At 47.8% G+C, this 12,649-nt stretch overlaps 1 protein-coding gene across 1 annotated transcript in view; it reads left to right on the top strand.

Moving 5' to 3' along the window:
• Positions 1-9,277, top strand: part of TACR2 (tachykinin receptor 2) — a 34,475-nt gene extending 25,198 nt beyond the window's left edge. The window contains 3 exon segments of the mRNA XM_050960756.1: positions 6,032-6,194; positions 7,907-8,103; positions 9,184-9,277. Coding sequence (XP_050816713.1) covers positions 6,032-6,194; positions 7,907-8,103; positions 9,184-9,277 — 454 coding nt within the window.
• Positions 9,278-12,649: the final 3,372 nt, after the last annotated feature.

Here is a 12,649-nt window from a genome sequence, read left to right as displayed (position 1 = left end):
CATTCCAGTTAGGTGAATCCCAAGCCTTACATAGGCGGTGGGGTCGGAGTGAAATGTGGCAGAATGAAAACTGCTGAGCCAGAGGCTACAGCATCTCTTGACTGTTGAACCAGGGCATACTGCGAAGCAAAGGTACGGACCGAGGACCAATGGAGCTGCGCGACAGATCTCGTGGGTAGGAACACGAGCCAGCAAGGCGGCAGATGAAGCCTGAGCCCTGGTAGAATGCACGGTGATGTGGCTTGGGGAAATATGAGCCAAATCATAACAAGTGCGGATGTACGCCATCACCCAAGATGAGATCCTCTGAGAGGAAAACAAGCAAGCCTTCCCTTTGGTCTGCTACCGTGACAGAGCTGGGGCACCTTACGAAATGGTTCTGTCAGCGCAATATAAATGCGAGCACTCTACAGATGTCCAGGGAGTGCAATTGTTGCGCCCATTGCGTTGAGCTGTGGGTAACATGAAAGGCCGAAACCACCTTAGGGAGGAAAGCCGGTGCGGTCATAACTGCACCTTGTCTTTGTGAAACCTAGTGTACGGCGGAACCACCGTAAGAGCTCTGAGCTCGGAGACTCGTCTGGCCGATGTAACAGCTACGAGGAAAGTTGTCGTCCAAGACAGGTATAGCAGAGGGCCGGTCGCGAACAGCTCGAATGGGGGAGACATAAGTCTGGTTAAAACTAGGTTGAGGTCCCAGGTTGGGGCTGGGCGGCGCACCCGAGGGTGCAAGCACTCCAAGCCCTTGAGGGACCTCGAACCCATAGAGTGTGAGAACACGGAACGTCCACCTTAGCCTGGCTGGAAGGTAGAGATGGCTGCCGAGTGTACCCTCAGCGATGATACCGCCAGGTCCTGCCACTGAAGGCCAGAGGCAGGCCAAATAGAGGGGATCGAGACCTCAGTAGGAGCAAGATCGAGCGTATTGCACCTGTAGAAGAAACGCTTCCACTCGGCCCGGTACGTTGACCAGGTGGAAGGCGTCCTGTCACCCCGGCTCAGTTACGCAGCAGCCACACCGTGAGGCGAAGAGGCTGCAGGTCTGGGTGACGAAGCCTGTCGTGGCCCTGAGTGATGAGGTCTAGGTGGGGTGGCAGGGTAATTGGGTCGGTTATTGACAGGCCGAGCAACGTGGTATATCCATGCTGCCTGGACCACGCTGGAGTGATCATGATGATGTGCGCTCTGCCCCTGCGGAGTTTGAGTAGGACCTAATGAACCAGTGGGAACAGTGGGAAGGCATAAAGGAGTTGGCCTTTCCACGGCATCAGGAATGCGTCCAAGATCAATCCCGAGGAGAGACCTTGGAAGGAGCAGAACATCTGACATTTTCTGCTCTCGCGGTGAGCGAACAGGTCTATGTGAGGAAAAATCTCCACTTCTGGAAAACAGAACGCCTCACCTGGGGCAGAGTGACCACTCGTAAGACAGGAAAGACCTGCTGAGTCAAAGCGCCAAGGCGTTCTGAACGCCTGGGAGAAAGGACGTCACCAGCTCCATCGAGCGGGCCATGCAAAAGTCCCAGAAATGGATGGCCTCCTGATAAAAGGGGGGAGGACCATGTCCCTCCCTGGTTATTTATGAAGCACATGGCCGTTGTGTTGGCTGTAAACACCGAGATACCACGGCCTCGCAGCTGCCGCTGGAACCCCTGGCACGCCAGGCGGACTACTCTCATTTTTGGGGCATTGATGTGGAATGCCAGCTCCCGAGAAGACCAAAGGCCTTAAGCTCGGAGGTGACCATGAGCACTCGAGCAGAGAGATGACGCGTCCGCCGTCAGGGGCAGTGAGGGCTGGGGCGGATGGAACCGCATCCCTGCCCACACCAGGGAGGGAGCTAGCCACCACTCTAGGGAGCCTAAGGTGCTCGAGGGAACGGTGACTACCATGACCATTGGCTCCCTGTCTGGGTGGTACGCCGAGGTGAGCCGGACTTGGAGAGGACGGAGGCGGAGCTTGGCGTGTTTGGTTACAAACTTGCAGGCAGCCATGGACCCAGGAGACTGAGACAAGTGCGAGCCGAGGTCGTTGGGAAAGTCTGCGGACCTCGGATGATTGTTGCCATCGCCTAAAACCGCAGTTGTGATAAGCAGGCTCCGGCTAGGTCGGAGACCAGGATAGCCCCTAGGAAGTCCAACCTCTGCATGGGAACCAGAGTGGATTGCTCTATAGTAATCATCAGGCCTAGACCTGTGAATAAGACCGTGACGATGCCCACGTGCTGAGTGGTTTGTGTCTCGGAGTCTCCTCGGATAAGCGAATCGTCCAGATACGGAAAAACGCATATCCGACATCAGCGAAGGTAGGCGGCGACTATGGCCGTAAACCAGAAGTACTGACGGTTGGCTAGAAAGCGGAGGTATCTTCTGTGCGGAGGGAAGATGGTGTTGCGAAAGTACGCGTCCTTCATATCGAGGGCGGCATAGTAGCCCCCAGGAGGCGAGGATGGAATAATGGTTCCCAGGGATACCATGCGGAACTTCAACCTTATCCTAAACTGGTTGAGTCCGCGCAGGACTAGGAAGGTCTGAGACCTCTGTTCAAGTGGGGGACTAGGGCATAACGGGAGTAGACCCCCTTGCCCCTTTCGTCAGTTGGCATCTGCACCTCTTGTACGAGGAATTGCTCGTGAGAGGGGTCCCTGAAGGGGAACAGGGCTGGATACCGACAAATTAGAGGTGGTACCTATGCTCCACCGTGCACAGGACCCAGCGATCTGAAATTCTCCTGGCGTGGCCCCAGTTAAAGTGGGATTGGGATCCCGGCCTGTGACTGGTACACCGCCCTCAGGGGCACCTTGGAAGGTTCGTTTTTGGTCCCAGTGGTAATTGCGAGGGACCTTGACCTTGGCTCTTTAGGGGTCCTGACGTTCGTCTGCGACCACCTTGGCCTCGCCGTTTGCCAAAGTCCTGTCTCTGGCTAGGCACAGAGTATGGCGGCTGGGGACAGAAAGGCCTGCGTTTGGTTGCTGGCATATGCATGCTGAGAGAGCACATTAGGACCCTATTGTCCATCAGGCTTCACAACCTGGGGCTGTCTTTGCCGTGAAGAGGCCTTTACCAACAAAGGGTAAATCCTGAATGGCATACTGCAGCTCCGGCCGGAGGTTTGAAACCTGAAGCCATGAGATGCACCTCATGGCAACACCAAAGGCCAGAGTCCTAGCTGCTGAGTCTGCTGCGTCCAACGAGGCCTGGAGGGACGCTCTGGGTACCTTTTTCCCCCGTCCTCCAAGACGGCAGCGAACTCTTGGCGGGAGCTTTGAGGGAGAAACTCCATAAACTAAACTACCTTCACCCAGGTGCTATAATTATAGTAGCTAAGCAAGGCTTGTTGCTTTGCTACCCAGAGCTGCAGGGCCTCTGCAGAGTACACCTGGTGGCCAAGTAGGTTCATTCGCCAAGCCTCCTTCGGTTTCGGGGCTGGCGCCTGCTGGCCATGCCAATACCTCTCCTTAACAGATTGAAAGACTAGTGAGCAGAGAGGAGAGCGGACAGATGAGTAGTCGTGCCCCTTAGAGGGCCCCATACCGGGTCCTCTACCTCTGGGACCTCCTCCACCTCAGGTTGTCGGCCATGGAGGTACTAAAAAAAGGCATGGGCAGAGTCTCTGACTCTATCGGACCTTGCCCAACTCGGCACCGGGGACCGGCACCGGGAGGCGTACCGGTACCTGGAACGAGATCCAGACCTGCAACCAGAACGGTGCCGGGAGGTCGAATGAGATCTCGAGGCTCGGGGAGAGGCTACGGGAGTCACGGTACCTGTCGCGGTGCTGGGAGTCGGAACGGTGCCGATAGTAGCGGGTCGACGAACGGGATACCGACCGGTGCGGCGAGTGCGACCAGTACCGATGAGGAAAACAGCACCGGGACTGCAAGTGGTGTCGGATGTGCCGACGGGACCTGGAGCGTCTGCAGGACCGTGATCATGAACGGTGCCGCTCTACTGTGCTGACAGAGGACGGTCATATGAAGAGACTGTATTACCCGCACCGGCGGTGCCGGGGTCAGGCAGCATCGACTCTATCATGGCAATGAGATCCCTCGCCGGTGGTAATGTCTCTGGCGTGGAGAGAACAGCAGGCTCAACCATAGTGCATACTGGGGAGCTGTCAGGCACCGGATTCGATGGCCCTCGTGGGACCAGGATCGACAGTACCGAGGTCGTCAGAGCTTCGGTAGGTGTCGGTGCCGGGCGATCCGACTTAGACGAGCTCTCTGGCTGCGGTGCAGTCGGCACGGAAGCAGCAGGAGCAGTAAGCTCAACCACGGCGCGTGCCGGGGAGCCGTCAGGCACCGGATTAGATGGCCCTTGTGGGACCGGGATTGACAGTGCCGACGTCGTCGGTGCCTCAGCAGGTGTCGGTGCCTGGCGATCCGACTTAGACAAGCTCTCTGGCTGCGGTGCAGTTGGCATGGAAGCAGCAGGAGCAGTAAGCTCAACCACGGCGCATGCTGGGGAGCCGTCAGGCACTGGATTCGACGGCCCTTGTGGGACCGGGATCGACGGTGCTGACGTCGTCGGTGCCTCAGCAGGCGTCGATGCCGGGCAATCCGACTTAGACGAGCTCTCTGGCTGCGGTGCAGTTGGCACAGAAGCAGCGGGAGCAGTAAGCTCTACCACGGCGCATGCCGGGGAGCTGTCAGGCACTGGATTCAATGGCCCTGGGGGACTGGAATTGACAGTGCCGATGTCATCGGTGCCTCTGCAGGTGTCGGTGCCGGGCAATCCAACTTAGACGAGCTCTCTGGCTGCGATGCAGGTGGCACGGAAGCAGCAGGAGCAGGGGGCTCAACCACGGCGCGTGCCGGGGAGCCGTCAGGCACCAGGAGGAATTGTAGGCTCTCTCGACCTCGGAGGAAGGGAGCGGTGCCGAGTCGACTTCGGTGCCGGCGACGGCCGGTGCCGAAAGGCCTTGGCAGTACCTGCGGGGTCCGGTGCCGAGGAGGCGCTTCTGCCAGCCACTTGATCATCGCTCGATGCCAAAGGTGGAGGGGTAAGTGAAAGTCCCGCTCCTTTTTGTTCTCTGCTTAAAAGCCTTGCAAATGGGGCACTTAGCTGTCAAGTGTGATTCCCTGAGGCACTTCAAACAGGAGTCGTGTAGATCTCCCTTCGGCATCGGCTTCTGGCAGGCCAAGCCCATTTTAAAACCCGGTGAGCCGTGCATGGGCTCTGGCACCGGGTGCAGGGAAGGGGCTACTTCCTGAACCCCGCTAACTATTACTAAACTAACTATGTTAGCAAAGAAAAAAAAACGTATAACTATACAAATATATATATGAAAGGATTATAACTGCATAACTATATACGAGAACTACGAGTAGCTAGGGAAGTGGAGGTCAGCTAAGCCGCGCTCCACTGTTCCAACGACCGACACGGGCGGCAAGAATGAACTGAGGAGCGGGTGGGCCGGCAGGGGTATATATCGAGCACCATGACAGCGCCACTCTAGGGGGCGACCTGCCAGCCCACTGAGTTGCTAGGGTAAAAGTTTTCCGGCGAATGTGCACGCACGGCGCACACACCTAACTGGAATGGATATGAGCAATCACTCGAAGAAGAACCTCAGAATTCAGCCCAGTGTCCTTGTGCACTGGAAGGTACTTTATGATTTTACAGCATTTTAATTTTATATCTTTCATAATTTGTGGCCAACTTTTTTATAGACACAAATGCTGTAAATCCCTCTGTCATGACCCCGGTAAGGCAGTGAACCCTGAACAAGATGACATGAAATCTAAGTCACTGTTAAAAAGATAAATAATGTTGTCCTTAAAAAGAGCCAAGACTTCAGTTCGAGGAAAGATCACTAGAACATGAAAGAAATGCATTTTTACGGATTCTGGAAGTTCCTTCCACCTGCATTGAGGCTTTAAGGTGAAATTCTGTTCTCAGATGCAGGTGCAAGGCTCCCACTGAAATTAATAGACACCATGCAGACACATCCATGGCAAATATTTGACACTTGGACAAAAGCTCTTTGAGACACACATTAAATGTGAAGATGTATCTGTTTTTCTTTTTCAGGTATCACATCATAGTGATTGCCTTGATTTACCTGCTGCCTTTAATAGTGAAGTTTGTCACATATAGCATTATAGGATTTACTCTTTGGAGTAGTACAGTCCCCGGAGACCACACTAATAGAGTCTATAATCACCATCAAGTTACTGCCAAAAAAAGGTTAGAAGTGAAACTTAATAACTATCTTTTATCTTGCCAGCGGTTCTGATATATTAAGGATATATGAAAAAGTGGCAAAATATTTTAGAAGGAGGGTGTGACATTCCCCTCTGGTGTTATCTGGACCAGTGATCTGCTAGGTCACTCCAATCCTTGACTTTGGGAGCCAGCCTTACCCTGCTCTGCTGTGAGAACCCTCACTCCTGGGCTTTCACACACAGCCTCTGGCATGTAAGCTGCTCCTTGGATTTGCAACTGAATGACATTAGCCAGTATCTCTAGTCCCAGACACAACCCTAGGAACCTCCGTCTTGCAGTGTCCAGTTATGCCCACTAGATGCTTATATGAGTTTGTCAATTTAACAAAGAAATTGATATGTACCAGGCTTGTTATCCCAAAGGGAGTCTCTGACATGCTTCAAACTGAAACGCACTGCTTCAGGTAGACTAAACAAACAGATTTATTAACTATAAAGATAGATTTTAAGTGATTATAAGGCAAGACATAAGTCAGATTTGGTCAAATGAAATAAAAGCAAAACGCATTCTAAGCTGATCTTAATGCTTTCAGTGTCCTTACAAACTTAGATGCTTCTCACCACGGTTTGGCTGGTTGCTCTTCAGCCAGGCTCTCCCCTTTGATCAATGCTTCAGTCCCTTGGTGCAGAGTCCATAGATGTAGGTGGAAGAGAGAGGAAGAGCATGGCAAATGTGTCTCCCTTTTATCATGTCCTTTCTTTCCTCTTGGCTTTGCCCCTCCCACTCTTCAGAGTCAGGTGAGCATTACCTCATTGCAGTTCCAAACTGACCAAAGGAAGGGGGGTGACTGCCTCCAGAGTCTAACAGATCCTTTTGCTGCTTCCTAGGCCAGCGTCCTTTGTTCCTGTGAGGCTGGGCTGGGTTTGTCCCATGAGGGTACATTCTCAGCCTCATAACTATATACATGAAATTATACTCTATACCATTACTATGACAATACTGTAACAATTACTATAACATCACTATAACAACCATGCTCAGTGCATCATGAGCCTTCCGAAGACACCCAACATGACAAACTTTGCATTGGATTCCACACATTCATTTTATAAAGATGAACATGGGGGTATAGGGTGTCCCCTGAGATACACAGTGTCACAGAGGGGGTGAGGTGCTCTTTTCACAGACCTCCTAAAGAGAGTGAAATGCAATAATGTGTCGTAAGACAGTTTCTACAAGAGAGAGCTTCCAATCAGGAGAAGGTACTGATTTGCTCAACACTACACTGAGTGGAGGAGGTATTGTCCAATGGATTCATGCTTCAAGCAGATCTATGTATGCTGCAGAAAGGAAGAAATTTCTCTTCCCATTATACACTACCACCAGTTCAACTGATGGTGTCATTACCTACCTTTCCCTAATATTTCCAATTTGACTGTAAACAATTCCTATGGAGCAGGCTACCTTAATATGCTAAAATGTATTAATGCAAAGAAAAATATAAAATCTATAGTCACTATATGCCTTTACACTTTCTGCGCTCAGAACTCCTATCAGCATCAATAGCGTAGGAGTTCTTCTCATTGATCTAGGGCATAATAAGGCCCCTAATATATGCAAAAAATATGCACTGATTTAATAATTCAGGAGGAAGAACAGTATTGTTTTAAATCAGTTAAACATGAAACTTCAGATAATTGCACAAGACAATGAATTAAAATATTCCTTTTATTCTTCTAGTTTGTGAGGACCATGGTCATTGTTGTGATAACTTTTGCTATCTGTTGGTTACCTTACCACCTCTACTTCATCCTGGGGAGCTTCAGGGAAGACATCTATCAACAAAAGTATATTCAGCAAGTATAGCTTGCAGTCTTTCTGCTTGCTATGAGTTCTACGATGTACAATCCACTTATTTACTGCTGCCTTAACCAAAGGTTAGTAGCAAAATAAATAAATAAATAAATAAATAAAATCCCACTATCCTATAGACAAGTGGCTAAATTCTCTAGGTGTGAATGGGAAGAATTCTATTGAACTCAATGGAGCCGTGCCCATTTAGACCCACACAGAATTTAGTCCAGTGTTCTCTGAACACGCTCTGCATGTTACCAGCCATTTTAAATCAGCTTTAAAATGTTTGGCCCTCGGGAAAGGTCAGAAAGTTACTATGTGATCAAGTGATCAGAACCTGAATTCACTCCCGTGGTGCAGGATCATACCACAGTAGGCATTTGCATTATCTGCCTCTTGTTTGCCTACCTGATGCAGTAACACCTGACATTAGTGTGTCTAGCTATGGGCTGCCTACAGCACAAATCACAATTAATTCTATAACAAAGCTCTCCACGTTTAAAATTAATTATTAGTTTCTTCTGACTAGCAAAAAAAAGAAAGCAGGCAAGGGCACAGAAGCAGTAGTCATCCTGATTGCTTATTCAGGTATCCACATAAGCAGGCTTGCAAAATGAATACCTAATGAATTAATAACAACTCTTCTTTATTCAAAGTAGCTCCTCTAATGTACTGTTTCTAACTGGAATTTTCTCAGTACAGCTCACGGTCATTTAGCATTTATTAAGAGTGACTATATTAAACACACAAAGGGCCTACATGAACATTCCATCTGTAAATGTCAGAATGAAAAACTAGCTAACAAGTACAATCTTGCCACAGCCCAAACTTATAAGGGTTTTTTGTGGCTTCTGTGTCGGGAGGAGCACTCTCTTTTAGGCTCTGATAGTGCATTGCATAAAATGGAAAGAGACCTGATCTCTACCTCATACTGCTTTGTCCATCTGAGCAGTGAAAGGTGTCTTTTTATGCATTCAATCCCCCAACAGCCAAATTCTTCCCTCAGACAAGTGCACAGGGCTCTCATTGACTTCAATGGAAGCCTTTCACATCCCCATGCTCATTCAAGGGTGGAACACGCCCCATCTCTCTCTCTCTCTCTTTGCAGTTAGGATGATCATTGTATCATTTAATTCCCTTTGTGTGTTTGTGCACATTTGCAGGTTTCGTTCTGGCTTCAGATTAGCTTTCCAATGGTGCCCAATTTACCCATCAACTTCACAGCTGATCCGCAACCAGCCAGCCAAACAAAGCTAATTGAAAAACAAACAGACACACACTGAAAGGAGAAACAGAAGACATCATTAACCTGCACGCATTTAACACTTGGATTTTTATTTTGATGCTCTGGAATATTGTTCAAAATATAGTCTCTAAAAGATAGTGTCGTAGATTTTAGAAGCCTGGGATCGATTCTTAATTGATTATTTTGTACCACGCTCTGCCAGGTGCCATCAACATTGAAAATAGGATAAGAGTAGTCGGTATTTATCGATTTCAGAGCTGGGTGGACTTTTTCAGCCAACCCTTTCTTCCGCCTTCCCATCAAAAAATGCATGTTTGAGTCAATCAAAACATATCACAAATTTATGCGGCTTTTGTCAAATTGTTTGAGCTGAAACAAACAAAAAATATGTTGGAAATGTCTAAGTAGGTTGTTTCAGCAATAGTGAAACAGAAGGGATTTAGGCATCATTCACAAAATGGAGATGATGGCAGGAGCAATTGTACCCTTATATCCCGTAGTTAGGGCACCCACCTGGGATGTGGGAGATCTCCCGTTTGAATTCCAGCTCTAGAGAAGGGTTTTGAACCCAGGTCTCCCCCACCAACATGTGAGTAGCTACCAGGCTCTACAATCAATCATTCTCTTGTGTTCTCTCACTCTCTCTCTCTGGCTAGTCAAGTATTTCATACAAAGTGGGCAACCAGTTGCCTGGTATTTAGCTGGGAGAAAGCAAACCTGGGTTCAAGTCCCTGTTCCAGAGTAGGGATTCAAACCTGGTTCCCTAGGTAAGTGTCCTAGCCACCTCCCTCCTCTCTTCTGTGAATCTAGCCCCTTGCTTTCTTTGCCTTTATCCAAATTAAATAAATGGTTAAAATGCTTGAAATCAAAACGAACATTTCATGTCAGACAAAACATCTTCTTTGCTCCAAAACAATTTTTCTGAATTTCTCCATTCACCAAAAATTCTAAAAAATTTCTGTCTTGGTTTGACCCAAACTGAATTTGTTTTCGATATTTTTAAACTCCTAGTGTTACTGAAAAATCAATTATTCACACAACTCTACTTGCACCATGATACGGTGTCTGTAAGCTGTACAGGCACGTATTTTCCAAATACCATCTTCGACTTAAGAATTTCATATCAGCCCATCCCAGGACTGAAAATCATAATAGGGAAGAATTCAATTAAAAAAATGAAATAAATTGTGTTAACAAAAGGGTTAAATGAAAAAGTCCTGATGGAAATGTCCTTTCTTTTTCTGTTCTTTAAGAAACTTTTTTATGGAAAATAACCAACCTACAGCTATAGGTCCCAGTTCCACAATCAGATCCATTCAGCTGGACTCTCACTCACACAGATCAGGAGTACATCCACACAGATGAGATTGCAGGATTGGGCCATAGGAGATATTTATAACTAAGACAAATTATAAACCATAAATTAGAGCTTGACCCAGGCTGCAAAGTTTGGCTTTGAACTTTTCCAGAATTCTGGGGTGTTTGGGTTTTTGTTCTGATATGGCCTTATAGTTTTAGTTTATCAATAAACATTTCGGAGCTATTCCTTAAAGAATCTTTATTGCTGGAATTCTTATTTATAGGCAGTAGGACCAAAATCTCAGCATCATTTCTTTATAAATTTATCACCAAAATTAAACATTTAATAGAGATTATTACACAGGCAAAACATACGTTACCAACATGGACTTTAACACCCATGTATCAGAGGGGTAGCTGTGTTAGTCTGGATCTGTAAAAGCAGCAAAGAATCCTGTAGCACCTTATAGACTAACAGACGTTTTGGAGCATGAGCTTTCGTGGGTGCATCTGACGAAGTGGGTATTCACCCACAAAAGCTCATGCTCCAAAACGTCTGTTAGTCTATAAGGTACCACAGGATTCTTTGCTGCTTTAACACTCATGTTAACAGAATAAAGTACCTGAGCCTCCAAGATCCTCTATAGATCTTGATGCATTTTGCAAATGAAAATATAATTATCCCCAATTTACAGGTGAAGACATAGTGGCACAAGAAGCTTTTACCCACGGGCACACAGCTGGCTCAGTGGCAGTGCTGGATACAGAACACAGATCTTCTAACCCCCCCAGTCCAGTGCCCTAGGTATTGGCCATGCTGTCTCCCATGCAAACATCATATGGGCTTGTAACCGTACTTGTGCACTGAAGGAAGCAGGTGAAGCTTGAGTGACATTGGCTTTTACCTTTCAGTTTAATACTTCTCAGGAGCACAATAGTTCTGTCTGAGTCCTTCACAACTAGAGGAAGGAACCTCTCTAAGCAGAATCTGTACAGATAGATCCTCTCTCTCCTTACTAGCAGTTATTTCAAATGTATTTCATCTGATTAATTGGCTGAGAATTGCTTGTATGATTAACAACATTTTAGTAGGAATGTTACGGCCCCAGCCCAAGTCTCAAGCTAACACATACATGCAAATACAACCACTGCTAGAAGCTAGGTTTAATATAAAATGAATAGTCCATGCAGAGAACTGTTTTAATCCTTCTAATCCAACATGGCACTGGGACAGACTGACCATTTCCTACAATACTCTGAATGAACTTTATTAGATAAAACTTTATTGAATTAGGATTCATACCTTTGGAGTCCATTGAATTAAAAATACAATTATGTATGTAGTATTGTGGCATTGTATGTACCTGCTCTAGTAGAAGGGGGAAAACTGACCAGAGAAATTACATTTCAGCCCTTTAAAGCCAGCCCCCCCAGAGAGATTTAACTTGGTTCTCCAGCGACCAACAGACAAAGGATTTTTGGACAAATAGCCTGGTTTTAAATAGGCTAAGGAGCTTTTTCCTGATCCACTGAATGGACAGGACCCCTATCGACAGATCCCCAATCCTTAGGGAAGGCTTGGCACGACTTATCCAACTGAGGCCCCGTTAGACTATGTGCTTCTTCTGACCCCAAGCTGTAATGAACTTGGAACCACAAGGACTTCCCTTGGGTGGGGAGTTGAAGGTCTGCTGCTGCCAGTGTCCGTGTTAGGGTTGAGGTGATCTCTGGTAAGCTTATTAGCATGTGTGTAGGTTCTTTTACTGTTTTTAAGCTCTCTCTAATATTTTTACCTTAAGAATAAAGTAGGCTTGCATACTGTGCTGTGTGGGAACTTGTAACTAGGGTGACCAGATGTCCCGATTTTACAGGGACAGTCCCGATTTTTGGGTCTTTTTCTTATAGGCTCCTATTACCCCCCACCCTCTGTCCCGATTTTTCACACTTGCTGTCTGGTCACCCTACTTGTGACTGTAGCAATTACACCTGTTAACTGTCTCTGAAGAGACAACAAGCAAGTCTATCTAGGCACTCTGTCTTTGCTGGGAACAACACAGTGAAGGCAGGGACCTGTGGGGCCTGGA

This window comes from Gopherus flavomarginatus, chromosome 6 (assembly GCF_025201925.1).
Source record: "Gopherus flavomarginatus isolate rGopFla2 chromosome 6, rGopFla2.mat.asm, whole genome shotgun sequence".
Taxonomy (NCBI): Eukaryota; Metazoa; Chordata; order Testudines; family Testudinidae; genus Gopherus; species Gopherus flavomarginatus.
Note: the sequence above shows the minus strand (reverse complement) of the source record. Positions and strands in the feature narration are given on the sequence as shown.